This window comes from Balaenoptera physalus (genome assembly GCF_965194825.1).
Source record: "Balaenoptera physalus genome assembly, chromosome: 13".
NCBI classification, from domain to species: domain Eukaryota; kingdom Metazoa; phylum Chordata; class Mammalia; order Artiodactyla; family Balaenopteridae; genus Balaenoptera; species Balaenoptera physalus.
Genome location: NC_138892.1, coordinates 27,279,739 through 27,298,037, shown reverse-complemented (window position 1 = coordinate 27,298,037; position 18,299 = coordinate 27,279,739). Strand labels below are relative to the sequence as shown.

The window sequence follows — 18,299 nt, the reverse complement described above, 5'->3', positions numbered from 1 at the left end:
CTCACCAGCATTTGGTGTTGTCAGAGTTCTGGATTTTGGCCATTCTAATAGATGTGATTTCCATCTTTTTTAAGGCTGAATTATATATATACAATATATATATTATGTATTATATATATAAATTTATATTACATTTCTTTATGCTGAATGATATTTATATCTATCTCTCTTTCTATGTTAATATGTATCACATTTTCTTTTTCCATTCATCTGTCATGAATACTTAGGTTGATTCCATATCTTGGCTATTGTGTGTAATGCTGCAATGAACATGGGAGTGCAGACATCTCTTTGAGACACTGATTTCATTTCCTTTGTATCTATAACCAGAAGTGGAATTGCTGGATCACATGATAGTCCTATTTTTAATTTTTGAGGGCTCTCCATACTGTTTTCCATATGGCTATACCATTAGAAATGTGTGACTTTTTTTTAAACTCAAGAGTTTAAGGGTATTTTATTTAGTCTCCAAACATATGGGATTTATGGAAGCTATTCTTTTGTTAAAATTTCCAATTTTATTGTAAAATGATAGAGTATGTAGTTTGTAGGCTATTGATTTTTTGAATTTATTGAAGTTTCTTTGTGAATTAATTCATGACCTATTTCTGTAACTGTTTCACACGTGCTTGAAAAGAATCTGTTTTTCTCCATGGCTTAATTTCCACATCTATGAAACAAGAAGAACCAAAAATGTCCAACTCCTTTGATTTTTGTTTTGGAGGTTGCCAAACCAAAGACCCAAATGAAAGAAAATACAACACTTGTTCTTTTTGACTCTTTGGCAAACTCACAATGGGTATATCTTGACACAAGAGAGCACGTAGGGGACAGAGAAAAAGGAAAATATCTGTCCTTCCTGAAAATAGATTTGTTACCACTGAGTAACAGGTGCTTAATCCTCGGTGGGGGCATAATTCCAGCCTATGGAGAGGGACCAGATGGAGTGGAGGAGCAACCACCTGTGTTAGTGATTCTCATCTGTGTTTGATTCCTTCAGGACCTGCTGGCCTTGGATATTTATAAAAGTGAAGCTGAACCTTTGGCGTGCTACTCAGACTATCATTATATGCTAGGGTGGGGTGGTGTTCCTCCAACAGGCTGATTGATAGCAGCTGGCTAGCCAATCAGAGAGCCAGCCTAGTCACTTAGGAGGCAGCATGGATGCTTACCTCAATTTTCCGAAAGGGGAATTTGATGGTCAAGGGCTTCACCTTATGGTTTTAGGTGAGACCCTTAATAGCCAGCCTCTCAGGTTCTTCACCATAAGAACTCCATGAGCCTCAGCTCCTGCACTGACTCTTCTCATGCCTCTCTCACTCTCTTCTCTTCTGTGAGCTCTCATGGAACCCACTGTTGGCTTACCACCTCCTCCTGGACATCATCAGCAATGTCTCCTTCTCTTTCCTAGGACATCTCAAGCCTTTCCAAATACAACGAGTCATTAAGAAGCATTTTTAAAATAGGTAGTTTTATATGGTGTTTTTGGTGTTATTTGTTTCAACTTTGCTATTTGTTTGAAAGTTATCAAAGTTTACAGTCAGAAAAAATCCTTTTTTTTTCTTCCCCCAAAGTCAGTAACCTCAGCTATTGACATTATCGCAAGAAGTCTGTACTTTATCCGGATGAAGACAGAATATTGCTAACACCTGTCCACCAACAGAAGGAGAATCTTGCCCAGGAAAGGACAGCAATTCCAGAGTGAAAGAAGACGGTGAGAGTGAAGAGAGTACCTGGAAGTCAAGAGTATCAAGAGTAGGAGGTGGTACCAGAATGATTCACTAATATTTTGGCTGTCATTAGAATAGTAGACACTTCACCATACAGGGGTGTGTCGTGTACCGTGTATTGGAGAGAGCATGAAATCAGAGGGACCTGGTTATAATTCAGGTTTTGCTATATATTAGCTGTGAGATTTTGGCTAAGACACTTGGCCACTTTGATTCCACGGTCCTCACTTGTGGAATGTGTAAAATGCTAATGATAATAATAATAATACTTGCCACCCAATGTAAAAATATTGTCACTGGCATAGTAAAATGCTATATTGGTATAGTAACCCTTTAAACTTGTTACAAAAGTTAGAATGTTTTGAGGAAGTGCTCAAAACAGAAGTGCTTTCCATTGATTTGCTTACAATGATATTTTCATCTTCCACTAGAAGTGTTGGTTGTGAAAAACCTCTACAGAAATAATGATTTTTGAGGTTTTCTTCTGTTACTGTCAACCACTTTTAGCAGGTGTACAACTTTCTGTGTATGTCACCCAATTGACTTAAAAGTGAGTTAATGAATGTATTTATTGATTGCCTCATTTCATAAAGGAATCTGAGTAAGGACCCTCAATTTGACATTCTTTTCTCTATATATATTTGGAGCAGGCATTTGTCTTGCCTTCCAACTCCAAACTACATGCCCCAGACACCCTTACTGCTAATGTCCCTAATTCCTCATGACAAATCCCTATCTGTGCAGAATAGCTGGTTGATTGCTGTAGCTGAATCCTGACTGATTGATTTGTACACTTTTTTTGGGAAGGACCCCTGTGATATAAAGGAATGACCTTGCATTTTAGTGGGGGGAAAACAGATGATAAACAAATAATTAGGTAAACGTTTTAGTAAGTGATATGTCCTTCAGGTAAAAATAAAGCTGGAAAAGGGGATGGGGAGTGCAGGAGGTGAATGTTGCGAGTTTAAATAGCGTGGTGGTGGGCACTGCAGTTTTAAATACAAGTGGTCATGGAAGGCTTCCCTGATAAGGTGACTTTTGAGACCCGACTATTATGTCAATTGGGTGCAAGTCCCTGGTGGAGTTCATGTGTTAAAATGCAATTATCCAATTACTCCTTTCCTTAAATAACTCCCTAAATGATGCTATTTTCCATCTCCAGGTGGTTATACTCTCTACCCACAGCAAACATGGCGGAAAGGGCTTCATCCTGATATCTGGGCCACCAATAAAAATGGCCACAGCACTTCCTGTGTTTGCCCTTAACAAAGATGGTGACAATACTTCCTGTTCAGGGCTTTTGCCTTCAACAAAAATGGTGCTTACGGTGCAGGTTCCCTGATACTTTGGATTCCGGTTGCAGTTTTTTTTTTTTTTTTTTTTTCCTTAAGATACGTGTTTGCAGACGTAAGTAACAGGATACCAGAACCCCCGTATGCATCTTTTCTCGAAGGCCCCGCGCCGTGGCGTCTGCGGCCTGGGCCCTGCGTGGCTCCCCCGCCCGCTAACTTGCTCGCGGCGTTCCCGAGCCGCTCGGGTTGGGGTGGCGGTGGAGGTGCTCGGGGCCCTGCTCTCCCCTCGGTCTGCTCTGTACGTCATTCCCAGCACCCCCTTTATAGCGGGTCAGGTGGCCCCGAAAATCTTTCATAGTTCTTTCCGTTTGTAATGCCACAGGGCTTCAGCGGGCGAGGCGGGAAATAAAAAGTTCCACATGGGCGGGGACAGCCCAAAGGGCACATCTCCCTGCTCACCTGCCGCCTCTCGGGGTCGCCCGCTGTAGCTCTACTTTCTGTGCGTGTCATAAAGCCCCATTTGCCGCCCCCCGTCTCCCCTCCCCGCCACTTACGTCCCCTCGTAGCCGTCCCTCTGCTCACTGGTGCAGTGGTCTTGGAAACAAGCCTTCAGTGGCGTGTGGACATTAAAAAAAAATCTTTTAAAGGAAAAAAAAAAAACCCACAACATCAAATGTCTCATGCATGTGTGGCCATGACAGTGTTGTGATGGAGATTGGAAATTCTTCCAGAGAAGGGCTGGAGTCTGTGACTATATATAAGATTTACTGTAGACTGGGCATGAACGCCTAATGTTTTCCTTGAAGGCAATGGTGTATAGGCCTTTTCTCTTAGGGAAAAAGATCGTTAAACTTACTGGTACCTGCCGGTTTATTTCCCCCACTTCCATTGATGATCAGGTTCTGCAGATGCCCGCGGTCTCAAGGGCACTTGTATGCATATTGGCGGTTTCTGCGGTGGTGGGGTATCTCTGATGAACGCAATGTTAAAGTAAAAGCACTATTTCTTCTCAAGTATGTTAGAATGAAGTGCTCCTCTGTAATCCTCAGATAAAAGTTGCTTTTTAAGCACGTTCTCTAATCCACTTTTCCCCAAATCTCTTTATGGAACAAGGAATGGAGCTAGGACCCCATTGTGTGGAAAGTAAAAGCAGAGAAGGTGATTCATGTTCAGTGCTGTTCATCATGTTCTGAAGCATTCGAAATTAATTCAGCTTGGCTTAACAGCCGTGTATTAAACACCGTGGCCTGGCGTTCTGCTAGGGTTCAAAGATGTCCGTAACCTTAAGGAGCTTGCACTGTAAGACGCTATCTTTAGGGGCTCATCAGGCTTCCTGTGATCTGAGCTACCATTTTGTCTCTTTCCAGGGGGAGATGGAGGCTAGAGACAAGCAAGTGCTTCGCTCCCTTCGCCTCGAGCTGGGTGCAGAGGTACTGGTGGAGGGACTGGTCCTCCAGTATCTTTACCAGGAAGGGGTCTTGACGGAAAGCCATGTTCAAGAAATTAAAGCTCAAGCCACAGGCCTCCGGAAAACAATGCTGCTGCTGGATATCCTACCTACCAGGGGTCCTAAAGCATTCGATGCCTTTCTAGATTCCCTGCAGGAATTCCCCTGGGTAAGGGAGAAACTGGAGAAGGCAAGAGAAGAAGCCATGGTTGAGCTGCCTGCAGGTAGGCCTCAAAAAGATCACTCCAGACCACCTCCAAGATTGTTGGAACTGTGCCCTTTGGATCTGAAGTTGGGGTTTTAGGCTGGGTGGGGGTTGGCGGGTCCTGAAAGTGGGAAAGGAGTTTGGTTTGAAGGCATGTGGTGCTGGAGGGACTGGATGAGGAGGTGGAGTTAGGAAGTGCAGGGAAGGAGGCAGGAATGGACCATGATTGAGAGGGTGAGGAGGGAGCTCAGAGGATACATTTAGAAATGCTTCCAGGGAAAGTTGGCAAGTCACTTGGGAGGCATGTTCTCATCTGAGAGCCAGGTCATATCTCAGCCCTTGGCACTGGGAGCCATTTGGAAAGTGCAGATGGGAAAGCAGGCTTTAGGCTTCCTGATAACTGATTCGTGGGGTGCCAGCGCGGCCGGCTGGAAAAGGTCAGACTCATGAAGAAGGGGACAGCCTCTAGGAAGGCACGCCTTGCACCTGTTCCCTGGGCTGTCCTGCATGGCCAAAGGGGATTATTTGGAAGGCTGGCTTAGTTTGTTTTTAAAGACTGTTGATTTAAAGTCATCCTTTTTAGTTTGGCTTTGTTCAGACACCTGGAGTATTTAATTTTATAAGGACAGTAGTTTTTTTTTTGGGGGGGGGGTGTCTCATTTTGATTTTAAGGAACGTTGGAAGCTATGGAAAAGAGAAACAGTCCTAGTGCTATCAGCCTGGCTTGTAGCAGGCAGAAGATGTGATATGAAACACTTGTTCCCTCTCAACACCTCCCATGATGTCTACTTTTTACAGAGATTGAGGAGCAGGGAACTGAACTGGCAAAAAAAAAAGAAGGAAAAAAGAAAGTTGACTTGTAAATTTTTAAGAGTTAGGAAATTGACATTCTCAGTTTTTTATAGCAGTGATAGTTAGAACTACCCCAACTCAGGGGTCCCCAGAATTTGTTGTTGCTGTTTTTCAAATACCAATATAACTAGTAAAAAAACAAATGCCGGTAATAAAGAGACTACTTTTATTATTTTTGCCCCATGGACCTCATATTTTGAATGATTTTCCAGACCACATGTATTAAGTAATCATGACTAATTCTTCTAATATTTTTATTAATGACATATGTCTGAATATTTGATCAACATGAGATAACTGGTTGACTTAGGAAGGCCTGGTAAAATCCCAGTGGAAAAAGCAAAAATATTTTCGTTTCCTTGCATGGCCAAATTACAGGTAAATGTATGTTTCAGGCTTTTTGAAATACTGAAAAAAGCTGGCCTTTGAGGACCACAGGAATTTTCAGGTTGGATTATTCTTACAAAATAAAATACTCCAGGTGTGTGAACAAAGCCAAACTGAAGAAGGTAAAATGTTTCTACCACTTGACTGAAAGCAGAATATATAACATAGAAGTGGGGAGATGTTAAAAGAAATATTAGGGTGTCCAATATCTTTTCATGGTATTTGACGTAGAGGTTCCTCTGGGCAACACATAGTTGGAAACAACAAAACAGGCAAACTGAAAGCCTGTTACTACTGAAATACTTAATTTAATTTTACAATCATTGTAGGTGTTGTAAATAGTACCATTGTATGTTTTTCAAAGAGGTGTGACCCCATTTTCATTTCTTCTGATTCATTCAAAGAACAAGAAAAATTAAAATTATTTTTACCAAACGGTGAAAGTTACAACGATGTTGAAGAAAAAAAAATATACATATATATTTTTAAGTGAGCGGTATGAAACATCGTGGAGCGGGAAAAAATTGAGTGTATCTGTGTTGAAGTTTGGAAAAATAATGTTAATACGTTAATTCTGTGGAAGTGGTCAAATGGAACCATAGGTTGGCTACTGCACGAATGAAGTCCTCTTAATTGTTTTACTTCTTGTTGAGTAACACTGCTACTGAAAAAAATATCCTGAAGAGAGAGTTTGTTTACATAGCGTTCTGTATACTTTCCACAGTGGCAATTGCACAATCTCATTTTTTAAATAGCTTTTGTTAATTATTGAATATTTTAAGTAAGATTACAAAATGTAAGTAAGGTGTGAAGAACAATGGTACAGTGAACACCTGTCTCCCCATCACTCAGTTAAAAGAAAATCACATGGCCTTTGAGGACCCCTGGGTACTCCTCTCAATCCCAGCTCATCCCCAGCCTCCACTCACCAGTAAACCCTGAATTTGGAGTTTATCATCTCCTTCTTCACTTTGTAATTTTCCATCTCATAAAACTCACTTTTAAAATCCACATATGTTATGGAAAATTCACTACACCATAAGTTTCAGCAATATCTATATACGTAAGGCGTGGAGGAAATGGTATATTTTAAAGGAGTTGTTAGTTAACAGCTTTCTTTATTTGAGACCTTAAACTTTAAGTGTTAAATTAACTTGATGGCTGTATTTTAATTATAAAATTAAATTAGGACTTAATTAATTGGAAACCTATTTTTTTTTTTTAAATCCTGGAAAGAGTATATTAGACTTGAAATGCCTTCAGTTTTAATGTAAAAAATGCGAATGGACCCAGGGGCCTATTTTCCAGGACCCCAGTGCTTCTCCAGTGTCGTAATGGAGTAATTTTAACAAGGTTTTAAATAGGCCATTTAAATTTTTGTAAAGGCATGTTTGAACTTTGAAGAATTAGAATGTAGGAAAATGTGGTGCTTATATATGTGTGTGTATACAATAACGTCTTCTGACTTTTTACTCATTTCAGTTGCAGTTATTAATTAATTTGTACAGGTTTGGTGGTCTTCTCTTGGGAGGCTTTGAAAACGAATGGGGAGGAATGGCTTTCTCTTTGGCCGAGAGGTCTGTCCTGATTGATCTGAATGAACTGATGTTATATTATAAAAAGTTTTCTTGTTTTGGTCTTTTCAGAGATTCTTGGTTTTCCTTTTGTTTGTTTGGTTAATTTTTGTGTTTCACTTGTAAACTTTGAGCTACTTCAGAGGCCTTATTTGGTGATTGATCCCGGTTAGTTGCTTTTAATTTATATTCTGGGTGTCATTTTTTATTTTATTTTATTTATTTATTTTTAATTTTTACTTTATTTTTTTAATAGACACCTAGCCATTTTATTTTATTTTATTCTTGGCTGTGCCACGTGGCGTGTGGGATCTTAGTTTCCCCACCAGGGATAGAACCCATGCCCCCTGCAGTGGAAGCCCTGAGTCTTAACCACTGGACTGCCAGGGAAGTCCCTGGGTGTCATTTTTTAGAGAAGAATCAAGTTGTATCTTGATTCTCTCTATTCTTCTAAACCATGCCCCCAGGAAATCCCAAAACATTAAAAAAAAAAAAAAAAGTTTAACCTTTGATTCTCTCAATGTGCCTAGATGACTGGTATCCCTATCCCTACTAAAAAAAAAAAAAAAAAAAAAAAGACCAAGCTGTTAATGGATAATTGATTTCGTGTTTTTCTCACCTTATAAAGACTCTTATATTTTATTATTTTTTTATCTTTTTTTATAAATTTATTTTATTTATTTATTTTTGGCTGTGTTGGGTCTTTGTTGCTGCGCGCGGGCTTTCTCTACTTGCAGCGAGCGGGGGCTACTCTTCGTTGCGGTGCACAGGGTTCTCGTCGCGGTGGCTTCTCTTGTTGCCAAACACAGGCTCTAGGTGTGTGGGCTTCAGTAGTTGTGGCTCGCGGGCTCTAGAGCTCAGGCTCAGTAGTTGTGGCACACGGGCTTAGTTGCTCCGCAGCATGTGGGATCTTCCGGGACCAGGGCTCGAACCCATGTCCCCTGCCCTGGCAGGCGGATTCTTAACCACTGCCCCACCAGGGAAGCCCAAGACTCTTATATTTTAAAAGAGGAACTCTGGCAATAAAATGACTTAATCCCGCTTGGCACCATGGAAGGCACACTTCACGGTATGTCCCCTACTGGCCAAGGTCACGTAGTAGACACTAGATTAGCTGGAAATCCTCCCTGGGCTCCTGGCAGGTCGCTTAGGGGATGAGGATAGTGCTGAATCTGGGTGAAGGCAGCATGTGTCTTCCTGCCTGGCTTCCCGCTACTCATGGGCCCTGTCTAGGCTGACAAGCTTGCTCTGGTGCCTGAGCTAATCTGGATCTGGAAAGGAGGTTTGTCAGCAGCCCCGGTCTCACCAGCTGGTAGGACTTAGCCTTAGGTCATGGTGGGAGTGACTTCTGGGCCCAAGGACTCCCTGTTCTACCATGTTGGCCCTGGCTGTGGGGTTGGGTCTCTGCCATGATTCCCACTTAACAGTCAGCCTGGCAACCCTTCCTTTAACCCCAGTCTTTTTTAGGCTTGGGAGTTTTTGTTTTTTCTTTCTTCCTAGGCTAAATTTCTGCTTTATATTCTCTTAGCCACTAGCAAGGATGAAAGATAAATATCTTATAATGCAGCTCAGTGACTCCTGTTTTAGCATCAGATGCCTCAACTCTGTGGCCTGCTGGAGTAGCTGTCCTGGGGCTGACATTTGTTGTAACCTTGCCTGAGCTTGAGCTGGTCCTCGCCATGGACCCTGTGCCCTGGACTCTGTGGCTGCCCTCACTGGAGCAGGATGCAGGGCTGGCCTGTTTCCCCTCTGCCCAGAGGGTCCAGGGCTCAGCCTGTCCCTTTTGGAGCTGGCCTTGTGTGACCACGTAGAGCTACGTCAGCCACTGTTTCGAGATACACTCTGGTTGTCAGATGTCTACTTGGATACATCTGAAGTTACTGAGCAATAAAGTTACTGAGCAATAAAAAAGCAATGAGGTTTTTACTTTAGGTATTGTAATAGGTTTATTAGAGAGATTTCTAGCCTGGGATTTTTTAATCATACCATGAATTCATACCTACTCTGGGTATGGTAGTTTCAGTGTTGATCTTAGTTCATCAGGCTTGTGGTCTGTCCAGGCATTTCCACTGTGGCTGAGTAGTGTTCACTCTGTGGCATCCTGTGTCCTAGAGAGGGGATGGTGGGTCAGCGTTCAGAGCAAGACCCCTCCTTGTGCTAAGGGCAGATTCTACAGAGAGCCCAGGTTTCTATGTGTCCCCAATATGATTATCATATACTTCTTGAGGACCAACTAGATGCCAGGCACTAGGTGATAAAGATACATGAATATCACCAGATCAGCTGAGAAGAAGATTCGTTCATTTATTCAACAGATATTAGTCTTGACCATGTGCCAGACACTGGGTGCTGGGTATATTGTAGTAAACAAAGCGCCTGCTCTTCTAGAGCTCACTGTATTCTGTAGTCTGATGGGGACCGACAACAAGCAAGTGAATAAATAATACATCAGGTGGTGAGAGTGCTTTGAAGAAGAACAGTGCGTGCGTAGTGTTGAGGAAGGACTTTCCATAGTATGTGGGGTGGTCAGAGAAAGCTTCTCTGATGAGAGGATGTTGAGCAGAGACCTGAATTCTTCAATAGAGTGGATACCTGGAGGAAGAGCTTTCAGATAGAGGGGACCACAAGTGCAAAGGAACTCAAGTGGAGCCCCAGTGACAGGGTGGCTAGAGCCCAGGCCCTTCTGGGAGAACAACCTTTCTCCCAGAGAGATGCTACGTCATATTGCCAGTCGCGAAGGCCCAGTCTCGACTGTTTGTCCTTTTGTTTCCCAGAATGTGAGATGTGTGCACAGCCATGATCTTGGGTGGCTCTTAAAATGATTTTAGATGATATGTGGACATGGGATTAGATCACAAGGTGAAAGAGCTATTTCCTTTTTCTTTCTGTTTCAATCCTGATAACATCCAAGTGAAAACCTCCATTTGGTACAAGTATTTCTGTAACATCTCTTGACACTTGCCAATTTTTCTTCCTAACAGACAGCAAAAGCTCCTGATGCTTAAAGCCTTCTGTAGACAACAGTATTTAGTTACAGTTTAGTTGTTTTGCTTGTTTTTTCCCCTTGTATCAATTTAATGGTTTCCTGACATTATGGCAAGTAAAACTGTTTTCTGTTTACTTTAAAATACATTGTATTTAAGTAAAAGTGAGTCAACATAAAGAAAAATACTAAGAAAACAATAATGGTATGACAATATGACAAAAAGCGTGAAGATGCGTTTCATGTATTTTCTCATTTGAAAAGAGCGACAGGAGTTTGGGGCAGGAAGCATCGTGTGGCTGGCGTAGTTGGGGCAGGAAGGCTCTGGCTCTAGTTCAAATGGACGATAACACCATATTCAAGGTACTTCACTGTTTTGCTTATTCAGTGGACGCACAGTGGCTGGGAACTGGTTAAATTGATTAGCAGAATTGCCAGAATGACTTAATTATAAGTTGTCTAAGTTGTAAATGCATTCGCTTTGCTGACGTAACAAGTAGGCAAAATGGAGACACACCCCAGTATTCCAGACTTGAAGACTGGGAGGGTGATGGTCGCAGATCATCTAATTTTTCTCTGAGAAAACGGCGTGCTAGAGAGATTAAGACAACTTGCCCGTGATCACACAGCTAGTTAATGTAATTTATTGCCAGGACTGGAACCCAGGCCTCCCGACTCTGGATTTAAGACTTCTGCTATGCAGTCTTGGCTCCCTGCTGGGTTTGAAATGGAATTGTATTATGCTGTAGTGTTAATCATTGAAATTAGCCTTTAATAAAATTGTACTAATGCTTTTTTCTTCATTTTAAGAGGAAAATTTCAAGGGCTTTTAGAGGTATACTGGGATGAGATTTTACTAATATATTTTATCAGTGCCAATTTTAATCATTTAAAAGGAAATTTTGATGGTTCAGTGCTGCATTTTGTCAGAAGACTCCACCCCTCACCCCCACCCCCCACCCCCTTCTGCAAGGCTGACATACAGAAAGGGCGGAAGACTTTTATCAAGTATTTATGGGACTGATGAAATAATGCATCTGTTGGCAGCAAACGGCAGCTCTTTCTAGGAATAGCAAACCGTGTGACAGGTCTCTCCTCAGCAGGGATGCCTCCATATCACTCTAAAAAATGGATTTAATGTTCTTTCCTTTTAGAAATTCTCACTGTGACGTTTTTTTCTCCCTCCTGTGGATGTATGGGTCGCTTGGCTACATCAGTCACCCTACTGACCCTCAGGGTTGCTTTAGCTCAGTGTTGTTTAACTCTGGCTTTTAAAAAAAGCCTAATGATCCTCAGGCTTCACCCCAGGCCAGTTCATGCCAAAATCTGTGGAGGTGGGGTCTGGGCAGTGGTATTAAAGACACAAACACGCATACACAGGCACAGACACCTTCCTAGGTTAATTTTGAAGTGCAGCCAGGATTGAGAACCTTGAGATCCGACCAGCAGATTGGGCACATAGCTCCTTTCTCACTTATTGCTCCGTGGGTATGGGCCTCCCAAAGCTGTGTGCTTGCTTGAAGAGTTGCTCTTGTTTTCAGGTGGGGGAAGGTGGGAGGGAGCTAGGAATGGAGATGTAGAAGGGTAGATAGCTTTGTTTTAAATGTGTGCTCACCATTGTTTTTAATTCTTTGAATTCCCTGAACATTGTTGCTTAAGAATGTTCTAGCATCTCAGACCCCATGCAGGTGTGACTCTACTACCAACATTGAACTCCATTAGTGCTCCATGGGGTTCACAGGCTACGTGTTTATAGAACAAAACTGAAGAGAGGGTTTTGAACTATCTGGTGAATTTGGATTTGGGGGAATTCCATTCATTGTCTATTCATGTTGTTTGGTAATTACAGACCATCCACAATACTTTGTGCCCTGTAGATCAAGCTGTGTCCAAATGGAGACAGAACCTGCTGGAGGAGAGTGAGTTGGGTGCTGCTCTCAGCTACAGAGGGAGCTGAAGATGGCTTGAGGATGGATGAGAGGAGGAGAGACACGAATGGCCAGTCGGGAAGACTGGGACTGGCTTAGTCTGTCCATCTGTGGGTTGGTCAGACAATCTGCCCACAGTTTCTGTTTACAGTTAAATATGAATTTTAATCTTTTCTGTGTCTCACCAAGAACCTCAAATAATACCAGTGAAATAATAATCATAGTATTTGTCAGCAGCTTAATTTACCATGTGCCAGGCACTGTTCCAGGTCCTTTGCATTTATTAATTCAATCCTGACAGTAACTTAATGAGGTAGAAGGTATTATTACCCTCATTGCACAGAGATGTTAAGTCACTTGCTCAAGGTCATACAATGTAGTTAAGCCAAATTTGCAATCTAGGCACTTTGACTTCAAAGCCTGCTGATTCATGTCTTGTAAAGACACTTTCTCTAAATTTGCTTTTCTCTCCTCCCTAGTTCTGATAACCTGTGGCTGCTTCAGAGCCTGTTATTTACCAGCCCCCACTTTTTCCTCCCCCGCTACTCCAGGCTCTCCCAGACATGCAGCCATAGGGTCTTTTATGTCTTTCTCTTTCCCACCTACTGTCCAAAGACTAATTCCTGGTTGGTCTCTCTCTCTCTCCCCCATCTCTCATTTTATCCTTTTTTTGGGGGGGGTGGGGAGGAGTAGGGTCTAATGTGAGGCCATATGGGGTCAAGGGACAGGGCCCTTGGGTTGCTTCCATCCCACTTGCTACCTTGAGAGTAAAAAAAGACTCAGTCTTCTTGGCTGTGATCAGGAAATGGTGTGTTGGCTCTCCTGGTCCTGGAATCAGGTCCCACTTTTCCAGCTCCTAAATCATGCTATGGAAAGTCGTCAGTTCCAATAACCAGCTTTTCTGGTGGCGTGGCCTCAGAGTTTAACTGTACATTTAGCAAGGTGGTGTTCTCTTTTTTTGGTATAGTTCAGACTTGTAGGCTGCTGTTGCAGCTAGCTGCAGGAATGTTTGCCTTTACTTAATTTTAATAGGCAGCTGTGTTTATACTTGTTCCTCAGTTTGAGCAGTAAGGAGTATATGAATATGATTCTTCGGAGGACTTTTCCCCCAGAGGGAAAAAAGAGTACATTGTACTTTTCCAAACGGTAAATTTTAATTGAGAAGGAAATGTAACTTCTAGAAGAAGTTTGGGGCAGGTTTTAGTCTTAGGCTTTAGTTTTGTTAGCATTATAAAAGAAATCTTAACTCCTTGTGAGAAGCGCCAAGTTGACAATTCCTGGAAATGTTCATCTTCTATTTATGCTCAGCACCACAGCAGAGAGGGTGGCGACACTGTTACCAAAATAAAACTGCTGAGATGTAGTAAGTGGCAAACGAGAGCTTATGGTTTTATAACCTAAATATAAGACTCTTAAAGCATCTCTCGGTCCCACCATTTGTCCATAAGGTATATGGGGGCTGAGTGGTAGTGGTGCAGTTGTTATGGAGAATTACAGAGCAAGCAGAGCACGTCTGTTGGGACTTGCCCTGTTGTTAGAACTGGGGAAGGTTAGAGCCGGAAGGTACCGCAGAGACTTTACAGATGAGGGAACTAAGAGATGCAAGTCAGTCAAACATGTATGTGGGCTCTTTGGTTCAACCAGTAGACCTCTTGCTAACATAAGCAAAAGTGGAAATTTCTCTAACGTGCACTGGGTAGTTCACAACTTTGAAGTAGTTGCTAAAATTTCAGGGCTTGGTAAAGGCAGGAGTCAGGCAACCCTGGGGATTTCTGGGCATTGATGACCATCTCCAGCTCAGTTCCTCCACTTTGTCTTCTCTCGACGTTCAGAGTCTGGTTGGCCTAGGCTGAGTCATGAGCCCTTCCCTTAGGACACCAGAGTCACCTAGAGTGGGGAAGGGACAGTTCCAAAAGGAAGAGGTGAAAGCTGATTAAGAGATGTCTGCTGTACTATATCATGCCCATTCTTTTTATATTTAACAGGTTCCACACTTGTGGGCCTGGAAAGAACTGGTAGCCCTTTAAGGAAGGAGAATGTTCTACATCCTAATATAGCAAGGCCCAGGTTGAAGGCCAGAGGTGGTAGGAAGAGTAAAGGAGAACAGTTTTTGAATTAAGATAGGTCTTCTGAAACCTTTTCAAAATCAGACGATAATGGGGGGAAAAAATGGATTGAGAATGTTGAAGTAGAGAGGAGGTTAGAAGGAGAATTTGGATTGAGTTCTAGCCTAAGGGCTTTACATATATAAACTCACTTTATCCTCATAGATCTTTGAAGTAGGTACTATTACTGTCAGTAGATAAATCGCCCAAAGTCGCAGAGCTCAATAGTAGCAGAGCTGAGATTTGAACACTGACAGTCTGGTCTTCCAGTCTTATTGATCACTAGGCAATTCCAGTTCTTGGGTCTGATTGGAGTCATGTGCCTTAGATTACCTGACCTGGGCTAGCCACAGCTTCTTTATTTCCTGACCCATTTTGCCTTGGGTCTCACCTGTGGCCAACATTTTCATGCCTTTTTTGTTGTTGTTGTTTGTTTTTTATACAGTTTACCAAATGGGAGATTAAAAGAAATACCAAAGAGGATAAAAAATGTTTTCTAAGAAATGTGATTAGACAAAGATTTTAAAAGAGATTGACATGGCAGTTTTTGTTCGTTGAGTCTTTAAACTTGTCTCTTCCCTTTCAATTCCTTTTTATTCTCAATTAGTCATTTGATGGTGCCATGGGAAAATGTGCTTTTTTCAGGCCTCTCCTATTTGTTTGAGCCCTTTTTATTCTTTCATGTGTCTGTCACGATCCATTCTAGAGACAAAAACCACATAGGAATTTGAATAAGGAAAATTTAATATAAAGAATTATACACTAGTAAAAAGTTAACAGTGGTTAACTACTAACAGAGGTAAAAGAGGTCTCCAAGGAATACAGGAATAGCAAGTGGAAGAAGCTACTTTTTCTAGGGCTGGAAGAGAGTACAGGTTGAAGGCACTACGAGCTTGCACAAGGCCCCTCTCCGCTCCCAAGGCTGTGGTTCAGACCTCACTGGAGGTGAAGTGACTGCCACATGAGTATGCAGCCTGCCGGTGGCCAGGGAACTAGCCAGAGGTTCCAGGCTGGAGCTGGTCTGTAAGAGCAGCCCACCGGGTTGAGAAACTTGTTAGAGAATGTGGGTAGAGCAGAGTTGATTCTCAGAGAGCAGACTGCTGAGTGGTAGAGAAATTCCCTGGATAGTGAGCGCCTTTTGTTTCCCAAACACCACTGGCAGTAGTACACTTCAGAGGGGATAAAGCATCCCAAGCCAGAATGAAAAGCCCCTTCCTCTGCAATGGCCTTGCAGTATCCCTCTAGTGCCCTCTACTGATGAAAACTAACACTGCACCACCTGACAAAGGAGAAATGTTTGCAGGGTCCAGCCCCAGTATCACAAAGCAGGGCAAAGAGGGTGAATACATTGTATTAGCAAGAAGTAATACATTGCTAATTGGTGCACCTCATCTGTAAAAGGATGATAGTACGTAAATCCCGAAGTACTTCTTAGAAGCTGATTCATTCATTCATTCCTTAGGCAACATTTATTATCTACCATTGCTGGCTGTTGTGCTAAGGCTTTGAGATTATGATTGTCATTGTCTATTTTTTTGTGTTCCTCCCTGCAAAAAGAGTGTAGTCTTCTCTAAGGCAGAGGCTGTTTTTATCTCTGTACTTGCAGAGTCTATCTAGCATAGTGCTAGATACATGTTAATCCTCACATGTTTATTGAATGAATGAAGGAATGACTATAAAGATGAATGTAAAGGCAGAGTAGTACCCTCAAAGAGTTTATTTATTTTAATTTTTGTTTAGTTTTTTTTTTTGGCTGTGCCACACGGCTTGTGGGATCTTAGTTCCCTGACCAGGAATCGAACCGGGGGCCCCAGCAGTGAAAGCGCTAAAGCCTAACCACTGGACTGACAGGGAATTCCCATCAAAGAGTTTAAATTGCAACTGGGGAAAAGTAGAGGCAAGTACTTAAGTATTGATATAATATGGTATTCTGGTTATCTTTTGTTGTGTAACAAGCTACTCCAAAACTTAATGGCTTAAAATAACAGTCCTGTATTTTACCCATGAATGTGCAGTTTGGCCAGGGCTCAGGTGGGACAGCTCATTTCTGTTTCACCCGGTGCCTATTGTGGTGGTTTACCTGGGGCTGGAGGATCCATTTCCCAGGTGGGTTGCTCACATTTCTGGTAAATTGGTGCTGCTTGTCGGTTTCTCTCCACGTAGGCCTTTCTGCAGGTAGCTGGGGTTTCCTCACAGTATGGTGGCTGAGTTTCAAAGGGCAGGAAGTAGAAGCTGCTTGTTTATTAAGTCCTGGATCCGGATACTGGCATAGTGTTGACTTTCACTGTGTTCTTTCAGTTAAGCTGTCCCAAAGCCCAGATTCAAAGGGAGGAGATAGAGACCTCACATTTCCTGGGGGGTATGTCAGTCATTTTGGAGCCTTACCGTACTTATCAGATATAGTGGTTTAAAATATGTATATTTCTTATCATAAATGGGAAATTAGCTGCCCTGTGTGAAAGTGACTTGTAAATTAATAACAAATGTTATTTGATGTTGTTAATGTTTAACAAAAAATGTTTTTTAAAGTGAAAATGGATTTTCCTTCCGAATATAAAAGCAACACGTATTTGTTGTTTAAAAAAAAAGCTCTAGGAAGATATCAAGAAAATGGAAATCACCCATAATCTTATTGCCCAGAGATAACCATGGTTTATAATAAATGAGTAGTGAAATGCAATATTTGGGTTTTTACCACAGGAAATTTTGTTTTAGAAGCTCTTTCTTCTCTGAACTCTAGTCATTTTGAGAAAGTTATTATTGATACTAACACTGAAATCCATGTGATGCCAGATAAAGAAAAAAATTCAGATTATATGTGTGTGTGTAAAAATATATACTTTTCTTCAGAGAGTGAAACTTTCTGAATCAACCTGAAGTAGTCTTTTCACATTGTTATTAAGGCTCGTTGCTATTTCAATTAGCAAAGGGTGGGTGTGGGAGCACTGGACTTAAATGACCTTCTCCAATGACTCTTAGGGAACTACGAGTAGTATTTTTCACTCTGCCCTTTAAAGTATTTTTCTGTTTATCTTTCTGTGAGTATTCTATTTCAAAGTGTTTCACTAGATTATTATATAACCTGATTTTTTCAAAGTCTCCTGTTTGTATGCTTTTAAATACTACTACATTTCTAAATCTTTCTTCTTCACTGTTTTTCCCAAACTGTTGGGCTATAGGTGACTAAGCCTTTGCCTGTGGCATGTTAAGATATATTGATGTCCTTCAAATTGACTAGATTTGTAAATATGTTAGTGTTCTGAATTGTAGATTAGATTTTTTCCCCCTTGCACTTGGAAAAGCATTCCTAATACCTTTTTTTTTTTTAAAACAAATCAGTATATTTCAAAGAAACTGTTAAAACCTTTGGCAGAATAGTCATATCCCACGCCCCTCACTCTTTATTACCAGGGTAATACCATAAACCATTGTAGGAGGGGCTGGATAAGTCAGAGAAAGAGCAGGTATGAGAAACACCATAACTTTGCTTCCTGCATGATTTCAGCCAGCACTTATTGAATACTATGTGCCAGGAGTTAAATAGGTATACAGAAATTAAGGTATAATCCCTGCCCTCAAGGTGCTCCAGATAAATGAGATGATACATGTAAAGTACTTAGAACAGAGCCTGGCATGTATTACACATTCAGTTAATGTTTGCTGAATGTTAGTTAGTAAAATTCCATGGGAGGGATACAACTAGGAAAAAATGTCTAAAAAGTCTTCTTAGGGAGACAATAATGAAAATAAGGTTGAGAAGCACTGGATGGAAGGACTCGTTACCTGATTGGACTCT

At 41.6% G+C, this 18,299-nt stretch overlaps 1 protein-coding gene across 1 annotated transcript in view; it reads left to right on the top strand.

Annotated features, from left to right (window-relative positions):
* The first annotated feature begins 1,595 nt into the window (after positions 1-1,595).
* CRADD (CARD and death domain containing adaptor protein) overlaps positions 1,596-18,299 on the top strand; it is a 190,441-nt gene continuing 173,737 nt past the window's right edge. The window contains exons 1-2 of the mRNA XM_082419139.1: positions 1,596-3,137; positions 4,390-4,693. Coding sequence (XP_082275265.1) covers positions 4,396-4,693 — 298 coding nt within the window. The 5' untranslated portion in view covers positions 1,596-3,137; positions 4,390-4,395. The remainder of the gene's footprint in view (positions 3,138-4,389; positions 4,694-18,299) is intronic.